The sequence below is a fragment of the Thunnus albacares genome, chromosome 5, assembly GCF_914725855.1.
Source record: "Thunnus albacares chromosome 5, fThuAlb1.1, whole genome shotgun sequence".
Lineage (NCBI taxonomy): Eukaryota > Metazoa > Chordata > Actinopteri > Scombriformes > Scombridae > Thunnus > Thunnus albacares.
In genome coordinates, this window is record NC_058110.1 from 15,857,646 (window position 1) to 15,883,652 (window position 26,007).

At 42.0% G+C, this 26,007-nt stretch overlaps 1 protein-coding gene across 6 annotated transcripts in view; it reads right to left on the bottom strand.

The window, feature by feature from the left end:
- The window catches only part of samd11 (sterile alpha motif domain containing 11), an 87,471-nt gene that overhangs the window by 42,574 nt on the left and 18,890 nt on the right, over window positions 1–26,007 (bottom strand). For 2 of the 6 annotated variants that reach the window (XM_044352350.1, XM_044352351.1), the window contains one exon: window positions 7,007–7,098. The exons of 1 other annotated variant lie outside the window; for it this stretch is intronic. In XM_044352350.1, coding sequence (XP_044208285.1) covers window positions 7,007–7,078 — 72 coding nt within the window. In that variant the 5' untranslated portion in view covers window positions 7,079–7,098. Of the gene's footprint in view, window positions 1–7,006; window positions 7,099–7,990; window positions 8,014–8,271; window positions 9,769–26,007 lie in introns of those variants that run through there. 3 more of the 6 variants (XM_044352348.1, XM_044352349.1, XM_044352353.1) reach the window with 3 other exon arrangements.

Consider the following 26,007-nt stretch of genomic DNA (forward strand, 5'->3'; position numbering starts at 1 on the left):
CTCCGGGAAAGGGGGGGAGATGAGGAGACGACAGAGAAGGAGAGAGGGAAAAAAAATGAGTGTGAGGAGGGTGGGAGTGGGGGGTGAAGCGGTCATTACTGCACTCACATAAGAGCTCTGAAACAAGGCCAAAACAAACAATTTGTCTGCTGTGTGTTTGTGTGAGTCTGAGATCCAGTTCATCACAAAATACAAAAAAACAAATTTTTACTTGATTAGTCTCACCACCTTGTCTCTAACTTCAACGCACGGAAAGCCGTCCTGACATTTTCACAGGTGCGCCTCTGAAGGGTGATTAGCTGTAAATTTGTCAGCTTTCGTCAAATTGAGATCGCTCAGTATGCAAACATGGCTGGTATAACCGGATTACTGTGAATAATCAGATTAAAGTAATAGTTTGATTAAAGTGTTTACATGGTTCGCAGTAACCAGATTTCCCCAGTAACCTAATAATAATGCTTATATGATTGATATGATGTTTGATAGTCAGGATAATGTCTGTAAGAACATGCAGTCGCCTGTAGAAAGTATTTTAGCGCCGCAACAAGGAGAAAATGGAGAGACTGAGTTTGTGTTTATCACTGTTGCTTTCACAGAGCTCCTAAACACAATCTCTATTACTTCTATTACTTCGAGTGTTTGTTGTGACATAAAAGCTGTCATCCTGAAATAATTTTGATGTTTTTTTGTTTTTTTTTTGTCCAACCACCACTACTACTAGCCATGACACTGTTTGTTCATAGAAACACCCATTTGCATCCAACGTATTCCATGACCGTTCTGGTGCACATGGAGAATCAAAACATGAAGTGAAAGAAATCAGACAAAGGCATATTATACTGCACAGGCCGCAGAAAAACTGACAAGCCTTACATTTGCCTGATATGGTTATAATCAAATTATTAGTGTGCGTGTAAACAAACTTAAAGCAATATCTGCACGAACAGTAAAGTTTATTCACAACATATGGCTGTAGATATGTAATTAGAAACATGTTGAATTCTTCTGGCATAAGAATATAATACTCATATAGACACAGGTAGAGAAATACCACCACTCATACAAACATACACTCGCCAAAAAGCGCGTAAACATACTGGTATGTTTATTTATACATCGTAGCCATTTATAATCCCATTTTTCCCCATTATAGTGCAAAACCACATTCATTTGTTCATGTATATATCCATATTCACTCCTTCGACCCCGATATATCAGATTGATAAGAGTTTATTTGCTGCTTGTTTGTCTGCTTGTCAACTTGTCTGGTTATATTCAACATGTTTGTATGATGTAATAGGAAAACATCAACTTTTTATATACTTTATATATAATTAGCACAATTTTCACCTAACAGCAATCTGTGTTGTTCTGTAGCTTCATACGACAGCAATGACAACAGTGTCTACTTTTGCATTTGTGAATGGGTTTAGCCATGTTGTTCTTGGTTTGCAGCAAAAATATTATCAATAATCAGACGGCATCAGCACCATCAACAGGTACAACTTCACAAATCTGACTTGTATTTTCCCAAAACTAGAGTATGAAGAGTATCTCTGACCACAATTAATGTACAGTGTTTAGTGTGTGTGTGTGTGTGTGTGTGTATTATATATAAATATATACACACATACATACATATATATATATATATATATATATATATATATATATATATATATATATATATTTATTTTTTTATTTATTTAATTTTTTTTAAACACTACAGATCTTGACTTAACAATTTTCAGTAAATTCATTTGAGGTTTTGGATAAATTTTGGTTGGAGGAAGTTGTTTAGACGACTGTAGTTTTGTTGTGATTGTGATTTGGCACTATATAAATAAAACTGAATTGAATTGAACTTTTCAGATGAGAAACTATAAATGTGCCATAAGATCCGGCACCGTCCTTATCAAGTAAAACTCCTCATGAGTGCAAACATACTTGGCAAAATAAATCTGAATCTGGATAACAATGTGTGCACACGTATGTATGTGGTTTATGTACAGACTTTCGGCAACACTTGGTTGTTCAAGGCTGTGTGAGCGAAAGAGGAAAAAAAAAAGAAAGCACTGTGGGGCGGACAGGCATGCGACCAAGTCCCCCCCCCCCCCACTCCACACACACACACACACACACTCTTACACACACACACACACACACACACACACACACGCTCATGCTCTCTTGCACCCTCGGCCCCCACGCGCTGAGCCGAGCGGGCAGTTTCAGCCCAGTGGAGCGGCACAGGGCAGGGGGGGAGGGATGAGGGGAGCAGCGGGAGGGGGAGGGGGAGAGGTGCACAGAGGGAGATAGGCGGCGAGGTGGCGGGGAGGGGAGGGGGACTGCTGGGGCGGTGCTGGGAGGTCAGTGGCGGTGCAGTCAAGCGTGTCAGCGCGCCTCTCGCTCTCCCCTTTCCCTCTTGTTTCTCTCTCTGCTTCCTCCTCCCTTATTCTCTCTCTCTCTCTCTGTGTTTGGATAAGCCCACCGAGCTCCGCAGGGGAGCTATACGGACAGGTAACAACTGGGCCTTTCTCTCCCCAGACAAACACAGGGGAAGTGGAGGCAAGTGCGAGGTTGTGGTTCATAAATTAAACTGATGTTTTCTGTTGTTTTGGCCACCACCAGAGTAAAATTTGATCAAGAATCTCATTTAAAGTTAAACACACTTGAAACAGTTCCATTAAAAGCAATGGAACAATTAAATAATTTGGTTTGAACAACCACTTCATCGCACAACTTCGTACGCACCCACACTTCATTTATGAAATAAAGTCTACAATAATTTGAATGATGAGCATCAGTTACACTTCAGGAAAGGAAACCAAGATAAACTCAGATTATGTATGTTGGAAAAATGAAATTCATTCAATGTTTTAGATTTTATTTGTCTTTAATCTTTCTCATATTGACTTTTTAGTCAATTTTTAGTCAATATGAGAAATACACTATTGGTAATAAACAAAATTTATCACATAAATGTATTTAAAAACAAAATGTAATATTCTTTGTTTACCTTGTCTTATCTAACTCGTTATTTACCACTACTTTTGAATTGGATGAATTAATATATTTTACTTCCTAGTAATCCTGTGTGTGTGTGTGTGTGTGTGTGTGTGTGTGTGTGTGTGTGTGTGTGTAGCATGTGTGTTCGTTTGAGTGCATTAATGGACGTATGAAAGTAAAACTTCAGCTGAACCGTATTGTCTGCAAAGGCCTGATGAGACAGAACAAGCCACAACTATCAGAGGAAATCACATGGCGAAAAATACACGCAATCACACTTGCACACACACACACACACGCGCGCGCGCACGCACAGATGTTGGGAGGAGGGTTGTTAGAAATATCGCCGTTGGCTTTGTCGTGATAAACCACATTTGGCTGATAGACAGATGTTCCAACTTATTTTAGCTGTCTCTTAACAGAGTCCACACCCAAACACATACTCCGTACATACACTCACACAGTGAGCAAATATGAACAACACAAAGAGAAGCTCAAACACAGCTTGTATGTACAATACATACACGCAAACACATACACACTGAGCAGTCTATCAATCTTTAGCATCTTATTGAAAGGGGACACCAGTGGAAGCTAATGGCTATTTTGCTAAATCAAACTGTTTCATTTAACTAGATTGTTCACAGAAACGTGTTTGCATGTGTGTATGTGACTGTTTCTTACTGTATTTCTATGTCTGACACACATTCCAATTCATATTGATCTCTATCAGCAAGATTTAGATCCATTGCAAATGAACAGATCATTAGAGTCTCACTTAATCTCTCATTTGTCCGTTTCACAGAGAAACGCACACAAAAGTGCACAAATACACTCGACACGACCACAGTTCTGCACACTTCTGGGCCAATGGCCGATTCCGGTGTTACCATAGCAACATAGCCTCAGCAACAAGCATTCAAGCACACACGCAAACACAAAACACCTACAACCGAAAGAGCATACAGTAGGTAACTGATCTATGAGGGCTCCGCCATATAACAGCTCAACTACTATTATTTCCACTGGCTCACTTTCATTTTAATCGTCTTTCCCCATTGACCCTGTTGGAAATGCCATTATGAAATGCAATGAGGCAGACTATAAGTTATAGACAAAAGTCTGTGTTTGTGTGTACGCACATAGATATCTGTGAGTGTGAGCGTGTGTGTGTGTTTAATTCCACTTTGCAAGAGGAGCCCTTGATTGGAGGAGGTCTTTACGAGCCGGAGGAGGGGAGTGTAATTTCCTCCCGGCCTCCGCCAGTTCCGTTGAAATAACAGAGCAGAGGAAGCCAAGCTCTCCCGGGAGGAGACACACACACACACACACACACACACACACACACACACACACACACACACACACACACAAGCATACAAACACACACATGCACATACAGCTAGCAAGTCGGCCAGCCATCCTGGGCTTACAAATAATCACAGACATGCACGTATAAAGACACAGATATAAACTAACACGTACATATACACATGAACAGTCAAAAAACACAAACATACAGAGCTACAGTATGAATAAACTTACATACATCTCCAACATACATACATAACCTTGAGTATTACAGGTATACTCGGAAAAGAATGACATTCAGGCCCAGACACACGGAGTAAGCAGCATCCAACAACTTCATGGAGCAACTTTAATCACAGTTAAAGCTGCCAGGAGCAAGAAATCATTTAAACACCTGATTATCACATAATAGCAGGCTTGATGGGAAGGTAAACAGCCCTTGACAGCTAGTTTTCAACAGCCCATCATTCATAAACTGATTTAATTTCACAGCGGAAATAAACGGTATTATCGACATATTTAAATTCTAAACTGTTGAGTGTAACAACGGTTCAGTCTGTGTCGTGTCGTTACAAACAGCTTGCGCCCGAGCCGACACGGCAAATTATCTTCCATGAGTTCTGAACAGGCAGGTGAAACGTCTTCCCACCAGCTGCTGCACTTTTGATGATTGCTTGCCTCATGCCTATAGCGAAACAAGATCACTCATAGTTCAGCCGTCAAACTTTCAAAAATAAATGTCTGCATGAGGTAATTTGTGTCAGTAGGCAGGCGTGTAGTGTGTGTGTGTGTGTGTGTGAGAGAGAGAGTGTGTGAGAGAGAGAGAGAGAGAGAGGGAGCTCATCAGTGAGGGAGTGCTGGCTGCCATGCCCTGAGGGGAGTCAGTGGGGAGAGAGGGAGACGCCAGTACAGGCCATACAAGTCCCGCTGCCTTCCCTTCTCCGCCTAACCCTAACCGCCTCGCATGGAACTGCCAACATACTTAGCCTGTGTGTGTGTGTGCGTGCGTGAGTGTGTGTGTGTGTGTGTGTGTGTATGTGTGTGCAAAAGCGTCATGGTGGTATTCACTTGGTGGGTTAGACATGGGAGAGAGTGAGAGAGAGAGGAGTCTACAACAACAACCTTAAGGCTTCTCATATCCCTGCTTACGTCAATAACAAAGTTTTACTCTGTCACAGCCGCAATTGAAGTCTGAACTGTACAAGCCTTAACAAGCCAAAAGCCAATCACTCTGATATCTGTAATGAACCCAAACATAAGCAAACATGCTCAGATTCTCAAATCCTTCTGTAAAAAAAAATAAGACCTGAGCATCTGTTTTTCCTGCCCCCTACCTCCCTCAGGTAATTTGTTTTGGCTGAACCCTGTGTGTTAGGATACAGGTCTTCATTCTAGGCTGCGAAAAATGTCACCAGTTTACCTGTATCACTCAAACACCTCCGGCTTATCTAAACCGCCTTTGCCTTGCGTGCCTCGCACACAATAATCAGCAGTAGCCACGCTCAGTAGCTCGCTAAGCCTCTTACACCCTTCCCTCAAGATTAGTGCTTGGGAGCGACGACAGATGCGCTCCGTGGTGATAAAAACACACACACACACACACACACACACACACACACACACACACACACAAAACCCGCCGCACCTGTGTGAACAGATTTGGCGACGGTGAGCCGGCACTGTGCTTGCTCAAAGCTGACACACACACAAATACATACAAACACACACACACACACACACACACACACACACAGTGGTGATGCCGTAATCGTGACACACCTGCAAGGCCTCAAGGTTTGGCATCGTGCCCCTGGCCGAGCCCTGAGGGGAGGACTAAGCAAACAAAAGTTCGACGGCAGCCAGGTGAGGAAACTGATTCAATGGGACAGAAGATCCCCGACCAACGACACCTAACGTCAAGCAGCCATACTGGACAGCTCAATGCCTCTGAATAAAAGGCCGTTTGATACTCTGAGTCTGTGAAAGGCCAAAAGTGGATTTGATATTCATGCTGAGAAAAATTACCATCAAAGTTGACATGTGTGCCTGTGGGGTCTTCACCATCAAGGTTACAAAGAAAGGCAATGCTCCAATATGCACTCTCACACGCTCACCCACTGATTCATGCATGCAGAGCTGAGCGATACCAACACATATATTGCTATTAAATATCTACCAAGTGATATGGTCTATGAGGAAAAAATAAATTTAAAAAACAACAAAACATTAGTAATAAGGGTCTATAGACAGGCGATTAAATTGACTAAAATAAAATTGACTTAATATAACAGCCAAGCAGGTACAAATATTTATCATTAATTGAACTGAGCAAAAATGATCAAAAACATTTCTATTACTAAACTATAAAAGAGTAGTTTTAGGCTTCACTACATTACCATAAAAATACCAAAAAATATCTAGTCTCTTTACACAAAGATTTGTATCATATGGATTTATCCCCCAGCTCTGTCTACATGCATCGTGCTCTTTGACAACTTATAACCTTCACCACTGAGGTGAATTCTTGTCGACCACAGTTAACAACCCAGCAGCAAGAAGTTGTCCTCGAGTCAAACTAAATCTGTATTTCCTATGTAGTTTCTCCCAGTTAACACATTGACACCACAAATAAAGAAAGGCAGTGCAGCAGTTAACACCGGTGTGACAGAAGATGAAATATTCTTACCACTGGAGATGAAATTCGACAACCAGGACAATCACAGATTGGAGGATGCACCTGTAAGATTCCTTTGGACATAAGAGTCTTGAGACTTTTCCCTGCAACAAAAAGAAATGAGCCACGTTCAGTGTATAGAGTAGAATATGTACCAAACATATTCTCCAAGCAGTAAACTCATCGCCTCCATGACACAGCATGTGGTATTATCATCTGTCTTGAGAATGGGCCCTTTTCTTCAGCACATCATCTCAGGATTCAAAAGTTTTCGAGAAGAATCTTATGAAAAAGCATCCAATAAACTCAGCACATAATCGAGAGAGCTTGTACCTGCAGACAAACTTGACTTCTCTCTCTACATATTTGCCATGAAGTTTAATTCTCCCTACGGTCCAGTGTGATGAGCCAGAGAGACAGCAGCCTACTGTCATCTATCTATAGGAATCGGTATATTAAACTATTTGATTATCATTTTTTGACCTGGGGGCGACACCCTCCCTCCCCCCCACACACACACATCTTACCGTGTGTCAGTTCTGCCCGAGTAACCTTGTATATGTGTGTGTATGTGAGGTGAGGGGGCGCGTCCACTATGCATAATTATTGCAGATACTCTACTTTAAATGTCAACATTAAAAAAAATACCGGAACAATATCACCGATCTGATTGATGCGGACACTATTGTACCGAAGACCACTTAACAAAATGCATCGACAGCTATACATTCAATAACAAGTTGAACATATAATTGGATGCAAATTTATCACAACATCAAACACTGACTGTTGTTAAGAGGACAGACAAAAGGCTTATTTTCCTGAAATCTCTCTCAAACCTAAAATGCGATGCGTAAAAGTGTCAACACCCATGCACAAGTGCAGCTGCACTTAACGGAACGATTCATCCCATAATGAGTAAAAAAAAAAAAAAAAACAAGAAAAAAGTATTTTAACTGTCACACACTGTATTATCTAAGTATTAATGCTTTTCACCTCAGTCCCGGTGCAGCCTACTCCTGATGCCCCGGTTTGGTGTACGATCGCTGCCCAAACTCTGTGTCAAAGCCTCGGAGGGTATGTGGAGGATATGCGCCTTTTCTCATCTGTCCCCTTACGCACTGGCTGCTGTAACCCTTTCACTCCAAAAAACTCAGCACCGAACCACGAGACCCAAGTTTGTACCCAGAATAAGCAGCGTCTATAAAGTGTTTAATAAATAGTAAGGTGTCCCTTCTCTACCCAAGAACCGTGAGGACAGTGACGGTTGTTCTTACCTTTGTGTCTTATACTCCGTTTCCAATCTTTGGCAGTCTCTCGTCCACTGACAAACTGGAACTCATTGGGGGTGAGCCACTCGCCCCTGTATTTAATTGAGGGTCCTTTGCTACCTTGACACAGTTTATTGATATAAAGCAAAGCCTTGTTTTCCCCGCACTCCACCTCGATGCACGGCTCCCCGTTGTCGAAGAAGGGCTGAAAGTCGGGGATGGAGGAGAACCTCTCCAGCATTAAGTCGTCCGTGTGATGGTGGAGGCGCTGGTGATGCAGCGCCGAGTCATGGAGCCCCAAGTACGCGCGGTGATGGGCGAAAATGTGGTCGTAGGGCGGCGGATGCGGGGTCACCACGGGGATAGCGGTGGCATTTAAAGGGGCCAGGTATTCGGACTGGTTGAACGCAGTCAATGCCATGTCGTCTCCATCCAGCCTCTCCTTTTTGATGGCAGGCATGTTAGAGGGAGCCGAGCGCCGGTAACAAGTGAAAAGCTGCTCGCCCGATCCAACTTGAGCGTCCTCTCCGCCTGTGAATTGGGCTGACCCAGACTTGGAGACGCGCCGCTTGGTTTTACGCAGAGCCCCCGTGTCGCCGTGAGACAGCGGTCTGGTGAAGTTGCCGGATAGATTCCCATTCAGTAGTTTCCAGCTCGCAGCGGCAGCAGCGCTCTCCGCCAGCCTCACAGCTCCTACCTCCCACATTTAATCACACTCGCTCTGTTAATACCTGACATGCTGGGTAGCCCTCAGCCCCGGACATTATGTTACCTTAGTGATCATTACCAGTCGCAGCTGCACGTCGTGCCTCTTATTTCTTTGCCTTTGAGGAAATAATAGATTTTTTTTTTTATCTACTAGTTAGAGGCAATTTTTTTTGATCGGCTGTGCAATCTTTTAAAAAAAAAAACGCAAAATGATTCAGTTATGAGTTTACACGTGGCCAAGATAGCGTTTCACAGAAGACAACAAAAAAGAAACTGATAATAGTACATGTCTCCTGTTACTGAGACAAATGTGGCATATGGCATTAATCAGAAACGTACGCCATACATATCAGGCTCGATATTCCTGGGTTGTATTTGCGCAACAGTAATACAGTTGAAAGTTTGGAAAGAGTTGTTTTTTAACCCCTGTGTATGTCGTTGAAGTCACGCTGAAGTTCACAGACCCAGACCAAACAAGATTTGCACTCTCTGCCGCTTCTCAACTTGGCCCATTTAAACAGCGGAGGCTCGGCGAGAGTCCACGCAAAGGAGGGGGGACTGCGAGGGACGGCGCTTCAATGCGTAAAATGGAGGAACCATCATTAGTGAGCATGAGGGAAGTAAACTGTCATTTCCACCCATGCAACTGGATCTAAAACTCGTTTTAACAGCTGTCTTCGCACTCACAATTTATAAAGACCACACATGAGTATTTTAAAGTCCAACAACACTCGCTCTGAATCAATCTTTCATCTTTTAATAGTTTCTTGTACAAACCCCCTCCCAGAAAAGTTGATAATTTATGATTATTTTAAAACTCAGTAATACCAGCCCATAAATGAGGCTTCAAGCATTTATGCCAACAGTTCCTACACATGTACAACCCCTTCTCCCAAAAGCATTATTTGATCATTTGAGACCATTTTAAAGCCAAACACTGACAACAGCAGCCTTAAATCAAACCCTCACATTTGAACAAAGAGACGGTCTGGATCACAGACATCACGGGCCACCAGATCTATCCATGACATCAGCCGACATCAGGTCTGCACACAGTGGGTGTTTTATGTTCTCCTCGTGTGTCTAAATTCAACCATCTATTTGTTATACTCCACCTACATTGACGCCATCTTGGCCTCTCTTCCCTGACTCGTGCTCACCTGCTGCGACGGCTTCAGTGAGCCGCTGCTAAAAACTGCTCAACAGTGCACAGAGCTGTCAGTGTGAAATATTTTACACACAGTATACTTACGTGTCATAAAGCTTGAAAAAGCTGTTATGATTTTTTTTTTTTTTTTTTTACATCACGAGCACTCTGAAACCTGTTGACAACCCAGCGCGATGGATGTTAACCTTGTGCTGTAACTATATTAGGTTTCATATCATGTTTCTCATTATGAAAACAACAGCAGAAGTAGGTGCGATATTGTATGCTCAGATATTACAAAAATGGAGAGGTGTAACTTGGAAATGGTGAGTGGGTGGACGTGCTTTTGATTCTTGTGACCTGGGAACGAGTCCTGAGTGAAGTTATTTTTAGAGACTAAGTATTTCTAATCAGATATGATCAAAAACTTCACCTAACCATAACCAAAGAGCTTTAATGGTATATCTGAGACTGTTTTAGTAGCCTAGACATAACTTTGTAAGTAGGTAAATGAGTTAAACTATAACCCAAACCTAAGCTTGATTCAAGTTCTTTGACTTTTTGGGCCACAAGCAGGTGTCTGTATAGAAAAGTTCAAAAGAACAGATGATAAAATGTGTGCAACTGTTGCTGCAAGATTGTTGTTTTAACTGGAGTAAAACCTCCTCAGCCTGGAAACACATTTTGTGAAAGCACTTTCTCTCAACACTGTCTGCAGGGCATGTTCCCCTGAGCTCCTGGAGCTCGTGAGCAGGACCACATCTGACCCCCATCAGTGGAGAACCACCCAGGTGGATCCACCACCGACACATGGAATAGCCATTCCAAGCAGCAGAGGTGGGGTCCAAAGCGCCGTGTGTCAGGGGCCTATAAATCAGGCCAAACTGCCTCTGACACACACAGGAAGGAGGCACGCCACACCGCAGGCGGAAGCGGTGCACGGAAAGGCCAGAGACCACAGCCTGGCCAGAACTGGTATAATGCCTACAAGCCTGGACCAGGCAGGCAAACACACAGTAGACATTTACAAAAACACATCCCAGCTAGTTCACCAAAGACGATGACAGACCGTAGATTGACATTTTTTCTCTTTTTGGAACTGAGAAGCTGTGATGTCTGAAGGGAATGTAATGGAATTCGTGGGTTTGTGGATCAAGAAGAGACCAAAACAGATTTTACAATCACAGCTAAAGAAAAAAAAACAAAGTGACTCCTGACATCACTTATCCAAAAGCAAACCGTTACCTTTACATTGAACACAGCTTGAAAAATGAAATCGAAAGGCAACATTTTTCAACTAAACAATAATGTCACTTCCCACATGTTGGTAAGTACACTGAACAGTAGCGCTGATATAAATCATGAGCTGCTGACATTTATGGCGTGTGTTTACAAAGCCATTTCTAGGAAGTGGAACACTATGATTCTCTTTTTATCAAACCAGCCTTCACCACATCGAAATGTCTCGATGGAAATCTTGTTTGTGCGTGCGTTGGTGCTGCAAGGTTGCACCATCGGGAGAGCCCTGGTGAAACCAGTCATAAAGGGGACACCCATGCCCACTCTTACACCCACTCCCAGTCCATGACTGTGACTCATTCTCGGTGGCTCGTCACGGAGGGGTTCCCCAAACTTGTGCAGTGACGACACTTCTGCTTTCACATCTTCAAAAATCGGTTCGGTGTTAATCTGAGTAGATTTTTCCATCAGCCTTTCTGTCTCGTTTATTAAAATCTTTGATGTGATGGGGAAACCTTGTTTCACCTTTCTACCTCATTTAACCTTTTTCTTACTTCTTCTTTTACTTCAGCATCGAAGAGCCTTTTCTTTTAAAAACGTATCACCGACAAACCCACGCCTACTCTTACACCCGATGAATGTACAGTCAAACTGGAAATCATAAATCAATTAATACTATATTACAGTAAAAAGGTATCTTCCTATGAAAAGAAAATTACTTCTGCTTACATGTTATGAGCCATCTAGATTATGACATTTCAGACTGAAAAGACCAGAAAAGCAGTTAGCATAGATTCAGATCATTTATCTACTGTATAATGTGCTAATATCATGTTTTAAGGAATAATAATATGACATTTTGTTCAGTATAGTAGTATAGTATAGTATTCAGTATAGTAGTAGTAGTATATATTCAGATTTTACAGCAAAACTGATGAATTCTAAAAGGGAAAATGCATCTTGAGTCAATCTTTAATGTTAAATGAACCTACTTTATCATTTTCTGCTTCAATCAGTCAGCTCCTGCATTTCCCAGAATGCCTCTGAAACTACCTCCACCGAAATAGACTTTCTAGATTCAGCTATTGCTTTCAAAGGTAAAAGACCACAGTAACACAAGTAGCAGAATGACTTCTTCCAGTCAAGATAGAGAGAGGAGACCCCTGTTACTCAAAATGTAAACCAGAGGACACTGGTGTCACCTCCCTTCTATTAGTTAATGCTGGTTCAAGACTGATTTACCTTGTGAGTCTGAATACAACAGTAAACTCTCTGATTCCCGGAATCTAACACCAAAAAAACCACCAACATTTTAAACTGAGGAAACATTTTCTGTAATTTTGGAATAAACAGATTTCATGATGAGAATCTACAGGAAGTAGACGAGTAATACTAAGATGCATCATGCCTCCTCCATCCCAATATGTTGTTAATATTATCTCAAACTCATGTTATGTCTCACTGATAAGTTACACTATAATCAATATCATGATATGTTTTCATTCATTTCTCCAGATATTTAAACTCTCTGCTGTTCTGCTGCCTGTTAAATTCAGTTTTTTCTTTGGCAGTTTATGGCTGTTTGATGATGACTCACACATATTGATGTTAAGTTTTTATAAAAGCTCAGAATCTTTGCACTGTAATACACACTTTTTCCAGCTATTTTTAAAACTCGGTGAAACTGTATAAAAATACGACAGGATTTATTTCTGCTTTCCGAAAGTAAATTTGGCTATTTGGCAGAACCGTTTTAGTTTCAGTAGCCTACACAGATGGCTTACTCGAGATTAGAAATGTAGATGACTTCATGCAATTTACTGTGAATTGCCTGTATGGTGGTATCACGGTTAATCAGATTCAATGGCGACATCCTCAAATTGCTTGTTTTATCCAACCAAGATAGTTGATTTACAGTGATTCAAATCAGATAAAGGCAGTACATCCTCCCATTAGAAAATCTGAAACCTGTGAATGTTTGGCATTTTCATTGATAAATTACTTAAATGACTAAGTATCAAAACTGTTGGCATTTAATTTACAGTTGATCTACTTATTGGTTGACTACTTCTTTCCGCACCAATGGTGATGGTACGAAAATGCAAGGTGCTTTGTGACCTTAAGCCCTACAATGCTTCACTAGTTTTGCAGTGAAAACCAGAAATGACCTTATTGTATAAACCAAAAATTCACACAGTTGACTCCTGATCTGTCAGAGATCAACCCTCAGCATGCAAATTACAAAGGAAGCTTATGGCAAATGACTGGCATTGTTACTTTGCAGTGTAATAAGCCTGAAATCCTGTCCGTCTTCACGTCCATTCCCTCCACCAGTCGTCCTTCGAGAACCCCCCTAACGCGGCCCCCGCCTCTGCGCCGTTGTTGGCAGCGGCCCCGGAGCCGCAACGCTGCCGGCGGGGGAGAGAGGTAATAAATAACCCGGGGAGAGGAGCGGAGACCGCCGGGCGGTGCACAGTCTGACCTGACAAATACTCACTGGAAAACCATCAGAGAGCGAGAGCCCACCCCTAGTGCTTGGAGCCAGCCTTTCAGACATGAGCTGCAAAATATATAGGCCTGCCCCTACTGGAAAAAAGAAAGGAAGACAGACAGAAGCGTCTCCGTCTCTCCCCCCATCCACATCCAGACACCGCCGGAGACACGGCGAGAGTAATTAACTATTTAAAGCAGAGTATGAATTTCTTTGGAGAGCCTACACAGTATGACTTATCCAATTTCCCCAAAGAAATATGAGATAGTAAACACGTCAGAGGAAGTTAAAGAAAAAGAAAGCAACTTCAGTTTTGCTTAAAGACTGAAGCCAATTAGTGTAAATTTAAACCACGAGATAACCTTGTGTAGACTTGAGTAAAATATGACTTTTCAGAAAACATCCGACTCTTGTAGTTGGTCACCAGCTGATTAGTTATGACTCTCAAGTTTAAAGCAATGCTTAAAGGATGGGTTCACCCAAATAATAAAAACACTTTTCTTACAATTAGTGGTGTCTCACCATGTAGGCAGCTTTGTTTTTTGGAGATATACATCTCTATCACCACGCCAAAGCAATGAGGTGACTGGGATTTTGTTTCTGATGCTAATAACATTGAACATTTACATTTAGAAGTTAAACTGTAACATCCTTTTTCAGAGATTGTGTCCCATCACTCTCGATAATCCACAGAATACACTGTCAACAGGTTTGTGGATGACCAAGAGTAATAATGGGACGACTGTTTCTGGGGGAAAAAAAACTACATTTTGGAAAAATGTAAAACAAAATCCCAATTACATCCATTTGTATTGGGTGGCAACAAAAACTCAAAGTATCTGAAAACCAAGACAAATAAAACCATAACTGTCTGTATGGCTACATACACTAGACCATCAGTACCATCAGAGGTAAACAAAACAAACGTTCATTGCAGGTTTATGATGGAAAACTGTGGTCTACTTCATGAACCTAACACACTACACCCCCATTGCAACATGATGGCCACACAGCTTCCTGTATTGGCTAAATGTATGTAATTCCCAGAGATACTAGGCTGTTTACAGAGGTGAATGCGTCATGATAAATGTCATATTACTAACCTTTGCATTACAATGGAAATTACCTCACTCACCTTTCTTTCACCTCTTTATGCCACTTCTCATTTCTGTGTAATTTTTAAAAAAAGCTGAGTAGAAAAAGTCTGATTATTGCAAGTCGACCTTATTGTAGCTGTTAATACTCATTTATGATGCTACCTTTGCTGACTCATTCTTATTTTATCTTGATATGAGTCTGGGGGGGGGGGGGGGAGTGTAGCTCTCCTAAGTTGGAATTTGTGGAATTTAATATCAGAAAATGTTTCAGGGGATGCGGTCTCTGGGCTTTGAGCGTACCATGTTAACAGACATGGAGAAACATCACACATTAGAAGGGAAAAAATGTGGATCAGAGTGCTGAATTTTTAACACAAGTCTTTGGAAAGCACCAAATTTGGCATTTCAATACCCTTCATCTGGTAGTGCTAAACACCACATCACATTTCAAAACTTCTTATTCTCACTGTGTGTCACTAATTGCTCACCAGGAAGTGTTTTTGTCCACCGTGTGAAGTCTCTGAACAACAGCAGCCACCTTCAATAAAAGGTTTAAGTTCAATTTCCCCTTCATTTTCGGTTTCAAAACATTTTTACCAGTGTATGGCCCTGTAAGCATAGAGAGACCTTGTTGCTATTTTTGTGGCGTAACCCAGGCCCTGAAGCTAAATCTTCACCCAAACACTCATCCAAAAAATTCCCCAAAAATCTGTTTTAAAACTGAACTAGTGTGAGACCAACACAGTCTTGTAACTCCAGAATTTCAGAGTTGGCAAGCAGGCAGAGTAACATTAGACCCTGGAGGGGGCTGAGGGGGGTTTTATGCTGTCGTGCCGGCGCCCTTGGCCTCCCCCGGCGGATCTGGGGGGTCAGGCGGCTGTCTGTGATCCCACACAGCGGCTCTTCCACATGGGATTTATTTTCTTGCTGGATGGGCAGGCAGGCGGCCCAAGAGGATTCTCATTTTAGACCAGCGTCTGTAGCTGTCAACGCCAGCCGACAGAGGCGAGCGGACACCCGACCCCGAGTATCCTCCCTCAACACTCCCCTTTGGACTCCCTCCCTCCTTCCTCTATTCCCTGTTCGCACACACACACAAACACACACACACACACACACACACACACACAAGAAAATAATGACTTCACAGCCTCTCAGTTTGTCTCACGGAAACTTTCACTCATATGATGAGGATGGAAATTATAAAATTAGAAATCTTACGTAATAGTTTCTTCAGTTTTTGTTTTTAAACACATTTTGCATCTCTGGAGTCCTTATCTGTGATTATAAAGCTTCAACGAGCAATGAGCCAGGTCTATCTAGCAAAAAATGCACAGCGTCTCCCCTTCCTCCCCTGCGCCGTTAATAATTTGTGCAGTAAAAGATAGCGTGCCTCTCTGAGTTTGTGGGAGTTATTGGCACAGTATTCCCCACCATATTTGTGCGAGGCAGTGATAGGAACATAAATTATTTCTTATCTCTTCCGCAATCCATTTTTCAAAGGGCTCACTCTGTGTTTGAAGGGTAGCAGCGCCAACAGCCAAAGCCCAGATAGTAGGCTACATTAGCCTTCAAGAGATCCGAATTAGTGATTTCAAACAATGCAATAAGAACAGAACTCATTGATATGAGCAGTGCCATATATGACCATAATTTAATATCAAATTAGTCTGCTGGAATCCAAGAACAGATCAAAACAATGGCCAACATCACCATCACTACAAAGGCAGACATTGTTGTGAGGTTATTAAGTTAAATGCGTAGCTGTATAATTGAGGATCTAAGTTGTCTTAAATGTTAAATATTTAAGAGATTCTATGAAATTTTATGGTGGATTTCATGGAAATTTAGCCTTAAAAGAATTTTCAAAGTATCACTGCATTAAGTTTTTTGTTTTAAAAAAAATTGAGACAAACCAGCTGTTTTAGGTAGTAAAAATATTCCTTCAATAAGAAATTAAAGTTAGCTAAGTTTAATTAGCTATCAGCTGTTCACTGAACTGTAAAATGACCAATCTACACTGAAATAAAAACAGTCTATAGGCCCGCTGATGCCTTTGGAAGATGGCAAAAGATTCAGCCCACTCAATTGTGCTGTGCTGTGCTGAAAGCACAAGCAAAGTCCTTGTAAATCACATGAGCCACTTTTCCACAACGAGGCCCCTTTAGTGCTTACCAGAGGTCAAGAGTTTTTCTCTCTGTTGAAAAGACGCAAAAAAAAAAAAAAATCACAAGAAAAGTTTTTAGGGAAACTGAAAAAGTCAAATAATGACTTGGCCTGGCGAGCCCTGTGAACACTGTTCTAGATCTGCACATTCAAACCGCATTATTTTGTTGGAAACTCTTCACAAGCGGTGTCAGCTATCACTCTCAGCCATTTAGATATATTCTACAGTTCAGGCTGATCCGCAGAGACAAAATGACAAATGATAAATATCAAAACCCTCCTCTGCAAAGCATTAATGTCTGCTTGCAAAGAATAAACCCCAGCTCTCCCAGCTACTATTGATTTTTTTTCCTGTGTGATGTGAAACCAGCAATCAGCACTGTGGTTCGAAATAGCCTGAAACTGGAGCCGAGACGTCGATGAGTCGCCAACACATTTCAATTAGCGAGCCGCCCTGGCCGATCTCTCCCCGGGGGCACAGAGCACAGAGAGTCGGGCACACCCAGCCCAAGTCCACATATGGTTCTGTGTTGGCTCAAATCAATCTGATAAGGCACTGAAGGAGAATTTACACACGCTGCAGCCGACCGACTTGTCCATTTCTAGATCTTGTCCATTAAGTGCAAAACACAAACTTGTTTATGTGCAGGTCAAACGAGCTACAGCGTGCGAAGGCCTCCGAAGAGTGTGGTTTGTTTGACATGAGTTGTTTCCGGTGGAAAGACGCAGACGGAGCAGTGGGACAAGACTTGACTGCTGCCAGTAGCTGCTCATATCACATGCCTTTGAGATGTGAAATTACGGTTTGTCAACGATTTAACTTTTTACTTATTTGAACAGCCCATCCAGAACATGGTTTTCATTTATAGCGTTCCCATGGCGATGCAATCTAATGCCAAAAGGAGTGACTTTTCACACGTTAATGTTCTGTACTTGTACAGATTTTCAGTGTCAGCTTTTACAAAACTGCATGTTTGCTTCTTCTTGCTGAGTTTTTGAGTATATGAACTAAAAGAAGAAGTTTATTTCATGTTTATTTTTAGACTGAGTATAAGGCCATCTTGCATTTGCAACATAAATAGTGAGTTTGGCTTTGTTTATGAGTTAAAAAGGATTGGTATGGTACACTGTTGCTTTGAAACTAAGTTTCAAACAAGAATTTTTGCTGAAAAGGTAAAAACTACTTAAAGGTTGAGATGTCTGCAAAAATATTTTATTTTAGCGCCACATTTAAGAAGTTAAAATGTTTTTAGTTCTTATTCTACTTTACTGTTGGTGATAAAGTAATTATGATCGGCTACTATGATCTAACAAAAACATGACACCATATTAAAGCAAACACTCTGTTTTAGGCCTGTGTTGAACCTCAGGGCTTTTTTGGTACTGACCGAAATGTGTCTACAGCATATTGAAACTGTACCAAAAACTGAAATGGAATGTTTGGTGTGATTCATAATCTTGTTTACTTACTCTTTCAACAGATAGTTCCTGATTTAAATCAAAATTTCAATTATTTTAGACTTTTATTTAGGAAATGTTCTCGCACAGCTGCTAGTATTTCAACATCAGAGCTTTCTTTTGTTTAAATATTCAAAAAATAAATGTTTTATAAAAAAAAATATGAAAAGATTTCTCAAAGTAAGGTATCGGAAAAAGTATATCTGCACTAGTATTACTTTTCCAAAGATAACTGGAAAAAAATGTGTTTGTCAGTTTGCTCTCTCTCATTCGTAGCCGTGTTGTTTCATTCTCTGACAGCTCTCATCAACAACAGCAGACTGGTGCTGGCATTGTGTTTGCATGCATGTGTGTTTCTGTGTGTGTGTGTGTGTGTGTGTGTGTGTGTGTACACGCTGTACATTCTCCACTGAGGGGCCAGGGGGTTACGTTCAAGCCACGGGGCCACAGCGACAACTCGCTGCCCCCCCTCTCTCAGCCCCCCGTACCCCTCTGGCCTTTTGCTCCTCGCCTGGCTGGCAGCCCTGCATCAGGCAGACACACCACAGGCTCTGCCCCCCCTTCCCACACCCCCACCAGCACACACATACACAAGCACACACACACACACACACACAATGCTCGCTCCACCACCCCCCGCTCTGGGCCGATCGATACAGCTCTTCGCCTTTCATCTGACCAGAGCTTTGGAGGAGCCGCACTTCCTGAAGAAAACCCAATACAGCACTCCCTCTCAGGGTAGCTTATTCTGTGTGTGTGTAAATGTGTGTGTGTGTGTGTGTGCGCACATGTGTGTGTATGCACTGATGCTTGTCTACACGTTCATGTGTTTCTGAATGAGGATGTGTAGGTGTGAGAGGCAGAGAAGCAACGGCTTGGTGTTAGCTGGCAAACGCTGTGATAAATCAATTAAAAACAAAGACGAATATAGGGTTTGTTTGATTACACGGGTATGAAAGACATATGACCAGTTTCTAAAATACATACACATATGTTTGAAGCCATGTTACACTGGGAAGATTAGTATTGTTTAATTGCTTGCTCTGCCTAATTTAACCAGGAGATCCTGAATGAGAGAAAATCCACGGTGGTCATTTTTTTTCATTGTCCTTAATGTTACAGGATGAAAAAAGTTCCACCTGGACTGACAGTTCAGTCTTAGTGGAAGATCCTCATAAATACGTCAAGAGCAGGAGAGGCAACATTCATTTCTCTCTCTCTCTGTTTCTCTTCTGCTTATCCGACAGCTTCCTGTGTTGTTTGAGGATTGGGAGTCTTAACTCTCTCTCTCTCTTCTCTGCTTATCCTACAGATTCCTGTGTTGTTTGTAGACAGGGAATCCTAACTTCCTGTGTGGAAGAGGGAGAGAGACTGAACCTCCTCACTCAGCATCCAGGTGTTAAACAAGAAGAGGCTGCTCAGGTCACATGGAGGTCAGGTGAAAACACCGTCTCCCGGGACGAAAACATACCACATGTGGAAAACTGTTTAGAGATGTTGGTAATATTTTACAAAAGGGCGTAGTTACAACAGGTTTATGACAGGTCCAAACAACTGTATCAGTCATACACAGTTTGTACATGTGCTTCAGAAAACTTAGATGAGTCAGAAAGCTCACTGACCAAAAGAAAAAACAGTGAGTGTTATAGCTTTCAACATAAAATGAAAATAATATCATCTCTTTAATTAGTTACTATAAATAATTGAAGTGGAGAACTACAAATACATATTTTAGGAGAGATATTTTTCCTGTGAAACCAACCCGAAGTATCCAGCTGACATAACAAACATGTATACAACTACAGCACACACAAACATTAACCGAAGAATGACGCAAAAGAAAGTTCAGGAGATTTACCAACAATCAGCTGACTCAGAGAGAGAAAGGTGGTAGGAAGTTGACCTTCTGTTGACCGAGGTAAGCGATGATGTTTTGCTTATCAAGTTTAGAATACAAAGTTTGAAAAGAGGACTTGAACTGTGCGGTGAACACAAATGGAGATGTCCACCATGGTTTTGCTATTGATAGCAGCGACAGCTCCGGCTCATTTGTCTTCTTTGACATAATTTGCGAGTTGTCACACATTAAATTAGGATAAAATTTAAAAGATTTGTAATTTGACAGTGAAAATGTGCCTACTACATACTCTCCAAAACCATGACAAGCAGTTCCTTATCTATCTCAATTCTCAGCTATATACTTTCATCAGTAGTGCAGCGGCTGCTAAATGATGAACGCCACTGCTAAAATTTTACATCGTACATAACAATCACGACAAACGAAACGCAAACCACAAGCTCTTTCTCCGCCTCAAGCAGCTGACACAAAATATTACATTCTGTTTGTTATCTAATATGCTATTTATTTATATTATCTATTTATAAATCTATATTCAATGAAAATAGTGTATATTTTCTGTATTGAGGCATTTCATTCTCTGACATTATAACTGCAGCTATCTGGTGTCAAAGGCTCCTGTAAATTAACACATACATGAATCTATGAACATGAGTAAACTTATCTGGAACAATTCTAAGATTTAGAAGAGTTTCAAGTTATTCTACTGATGGTGTGCATAAATACGGGTCCTGGTGTCAAGGGCTCTGCACACGCACAACAGCACCGCTACTGAAAGAAATTCTAGGGGAAACACTGCACATAAAACAAAATCTAAGAATATAAAAAGATGATACAGAGCAGATGTCTGGACATGTTCACCTTAGTAGGACACCAACCCAAATTTCCACAGAATACGTGCTGTTGTTGCATTATACAAAACAAAAAAAGTTTCAACCCAAGTGAAATTTACGAAAAAAAAAAAAAACCCCAAAAAAAACAGTGTATAAAGTGTGGAGTCTGGAGGGAAATAGGTGAAGTCGGAGTCTCTCTGAACTGTCTCACTCAGTCTGTACTTGTTGTCACAGCAAACTGTCAGCCAGGGGACGTCTTCATTGATTGCTCTTGGCCAAAAGAAATAAGCTGAAAAACTCCTTCAGCAGTCAGAACAAGTCCAAAAATTCACTTCATGTTCAAAAGGAGGAAGTTTTATCTTGGAGTGACCACTCAGAAATTGTTTGGGTGCCAATGAAACTATAACCAGATTTGCTGCTCCATAAGGTATGTGGTCCCGGTTTGGTACTGTTTATTTCAATTATTAAATATCATACCACAATATATTTTTACAGCCCTTGTTATGAGTGTTTTGCAGTCGGGGAAGGACCTCCCATCCTCTAGTAGAAGCTGCAGAGTAACTGGGCCAACAATCATTTATCAATGACTTATTTTTAAAAAAACAAAATCTTCATTAATCAGGTTAATTTTTCATTTTACAATAAGCAATTAAGCCTGCTGTTAATAAATGTGAATATGTCATTCATAAATGGTTCTTGGCCTTGATGGTCTGTAGCCCTCTACCAGAAGGTTAGAGGTCAGGGGTCCAAAACAACAAAGCAAACTACACTGGTAGAAGAACAACCAAGCAATCTTAAAGATATCTTATATCTAGGCTTTATAATTATTCATTACTGAGCTATTAAGTATTAATAATTATTAATCAGCTATAAATTACTTCTTTAGTGACAATTTATACACAGTAACATTTAGAATGCCGCAAACAAAAACAATGGTGCTACTTGGATCTGGCAATAATTAAACAAAGAACTTGTTTTTAATCATGTAGATGAATATAACAAATCCCTTTACTTTAACCCAAGTCGGAATGATGCTATTTTGCCATTCGTCCTATTCTGCTGACATGGTGAGAATGTAATAAGTAAAGTGATGAAAGCCCCTGAAAGTCTCTACTAACGTCAAATACAGTCAGAGTTTTCTGACCAGTCTGAGTCTGAGAGCAGAGTCAAACCTCGCTTGTATCCAGACAATTTTGATTTCCTTCCCTTTTGGTGGAAAAGGTGAGAGCAGTTTTTATACAAAGATATGTACGTGTAGATGCACATGCTTGCACGCCACCCACCCATCAGAGAAGCTCCAGTCAGGATGTTGTCCGAACAGATGTTTAGTCTGCCCAGAGCAGCACACTGCCTTATGTTTTTATTGGCCCGCTGAAGCCACTGGCTTTCCACGGAGGCACCACTGCCTTGGTCACTACTTCCCCCCCCCCACCCGACCCACACAAACACACGCCAGGCCTTTGAGGTGGAACGTCAAAGGGTGAAGGAGCAGGGAAGGGGACAGAGGTTGGAAGCAAGAGAGTTGCTGCCAGATCCACGGGGCCGTGGACGGGGCCGTATAAACAAGACTGAGTGTGGCCACCAGGGATTGGTACATTGTCCCAGTGGAAACGTCTGGCCCCGGATGACTCAGCCTCCGACACAGCACAGGAGGGGGAGTGGCGAGACACTGCTCTGTCCCAAACAGTTTCCAGACTATCCAAAATAGGCTTGTTAATCCCGGCCTGATGGTAACCAAATGTGAAGTGAAGGATGAGAGTGTTTGTTCGTTGTAACTTAATTTCAAGACAGTGAACTTCCAAACCTGCTTTCTGGGCTGCAGCACATGACCAAAGGACATAAATATGCAATGGGCATGTCCCTTCTGTAGTTATTCACTATGAGCATAAGTCAGGTGACAGCATGGGATTTGATTTAAGTATTTATGTAGGTGTGTACCCTGCATGTGTGTTTGCAAAGACTGGAAACATTTGTAAAAATCTGCATTCCTCGGGATCAAATTCAAGAAAATCAAATCATACTGTAGTGAGCTCATTTTGGTTAAAAAAAAAAAAAAAAAAAAAAAGAGTGAAGGAAAGAAGAACTTTTCATTCATTTTTCCCAAGGAACATCTGCTCATTACACATGATAAACGAGTGCCACTCCAACGCCCCAGCACTGAGTTAAGTGCAGCCCTGCTCCTTGGTCTGTGTCAGGTGCGAGTTAAGGACACCCACTGTTCCCTGTGGTCAGAAGGGAAGGAGGACAGGAGTTAGGGAGGGAAAGAGGGGAAGGGATCCAGGAATGCGCAGCAGGGCGGCTGCCTTGGCAGGTAGATGAAGTGAGGATCACACGGGCCGTTGTGGGGGTGATTAATGTGTGGAGGAACGCACGGGAAGGAAAACAAGGCCATAAATCAGCTGCTGGGCCTTCATGCTAATTGTAATTGAAATGAATTTGTCTGGCCTATAGTGCAGGGAATTGCAATTGCTATTGACCAATAGGGCCCCGGTGGTCTGAGGGAAATGAAACGGGGAGAGCGGCTTGTCTGTGCCAAGATCAATACGTAACCCAGAACTGGTATTTGTGTCCAGTAAATAAAGGTGGTTAGGGGGAGAACATGTAACAGGTGAGATATTTTGTTGGCTCCTGTGGTATCTTTGGTCAACGTGATGATGATGGAGCAGTTACTCAGACTGTAAGGTTCTCTGACTGTTGGCCACAATCTAACCTGAATAGTTTTAAAACTAATGTGAAACACACAGAGCTAAGGCTAGAGAGGGGAGTCACTCTTGATATTGCTTTCACCCAACCCTTTTGGTTTTTCTTTTGACTGACTAAAAGCAAAAGGTGTGCAACATTACCCTGTGAGTGAAAACTTCATGTGCTGGTTGCTATATAGGATGTATGTAGCCTGCTGTATTCTGCAGAAACTCATGCATAAAATGTGGAGGAGTATGCCTTCCAGCCTGTTTTTTTGTTTTTACTTTGTTTTTTTGTTTTTTTCACACCAACCCCCAGTCCACCTCCCACAGTCAAACAGGTAGCTCCCCATTCATTAACACAACCACGCACTAGCTAATTGGGACATGCACAGACCTGTCTCTGTGTGTATTTGAATTGAATTTAAGCATAGACAGGTATGATGGGTCTGAAGAATAGGTTTTTTCGATGTTTCGATTCGATGCGTGGTGTGCTGTTGGATCTAATAGCCTCTTAACTGATTACTGTAAATGTAGCAATGCTAATCTGCTTAAAGCTGTTCGGCCAAAGCTGTCCTGTATTCAAGGGGAGTTTCAAGTCCGCAGCTGCCAAGCTTCAATCCAAATTAAGACATTCAGAGATACCTACTCCCACTAACTTCAGGCATGAAAGCTAAGCACATTATGTGACATTTTCTTCAGAATGAAATGAAATAAAATAGTTCATTTTTATGGAAAGAAAACATTTGTACGAAAATCTTTCTTAAATAGATTAGATAACGATTATGAAATGAAACTCTAAGTGAACACCATTGCTCAAAGCTATAAAGGAAAAGTAGCCTTGGACAAGAGGGATCCATGCTGTGTTGAGCACCCAACAGTGTTTCCCCTGTTCGTCTCTCTCTGGGAATTGGTCTCCATGTTGTGATCCAATAACATTCCCCCATGAGACTGCAGATAGCATCCCAACCTCGCTGCAGATAGCATCCCAACCTCGCTGGAGGAAAATAACATCCACTTCCATTCATACACGGAGGAATACTGAGATTCATGGCTACTAGTTACTCAGGCTATTCATTCACACCATTTCAAGTACTGAGTATGCAAAGACACCAAGTAAAATACTGAGCAGGGACTGTAAAGTACAGAGCGTTGCGTTACATATGGTGAAATTCTCAGCTACACGTTTGAAATTGCTTGGAAGATTTCACATGCTCTGCGACAAACTACACAACAAGCATTCACCCCCGCAATTTATAGCTCTTTGAACCCAGCGGGTGCAACGAACAATAGAAACAAAGCATTGTTTTTTAATTGTCTGTGACAGTGTGGGCTGCTTGGCACAGAGGCCTTCGCCCTAACTATTGGGGCTGTGTTTGCTAAACGAGCCAGAGCAACACCGCGGAGCCCACAAGGCTCCACGCTCTCTGATACGACCAGGGGCTTTTCTCTGCCTGCACACTCCCTCCACAACCTTACCTCCTTCCCCCCATCCTTCCCCTCCGTCAGGAATCTATATTTCATAAGCGAGCTGTGGAGCTCCAGTGCCCAATTATCAGCAGATAAGGCGCAGGAAGCCCTGGAGCGCCGGCACGGCTATTTAGACGGGGAGGGGGGAAGGAGCTGGAGAACGAAAGGCAGGCAGGCAGGCAGGCAGGGACCCAACCCCCCAGGGGCACTTCGCCCTCACCACGCTATTTTTTTCTTCCTTCTTTTTTTCTTTTCTCTCCCTCGCTGACAGCCTCCTCCTCCTCCCCCCCCTTACCTTAGCGGCAGGGTTCAATTAGTGCCGGCGGCGGCTAGCACCCGCAGCCCCGCTCAGCCCGGGAGCTGGAGCCTCTATCAGCACACACCAACAACACGCAAGGCTGAGTCCAACTAGCAAACTTACGTCAAGGCAAGTTCTGTGTTGGTCTCACACATACAGGCACAGGCGCATGTATGTACGCACACACACACACATACACAATCTGAGAGGCTTTTAGTATCTCAGCCTTGAGCACAACAGGGTCATCCATATAAAATTTAAAGTGAAAACTGAGGTGAACTTTTTTCTGCTTTTTC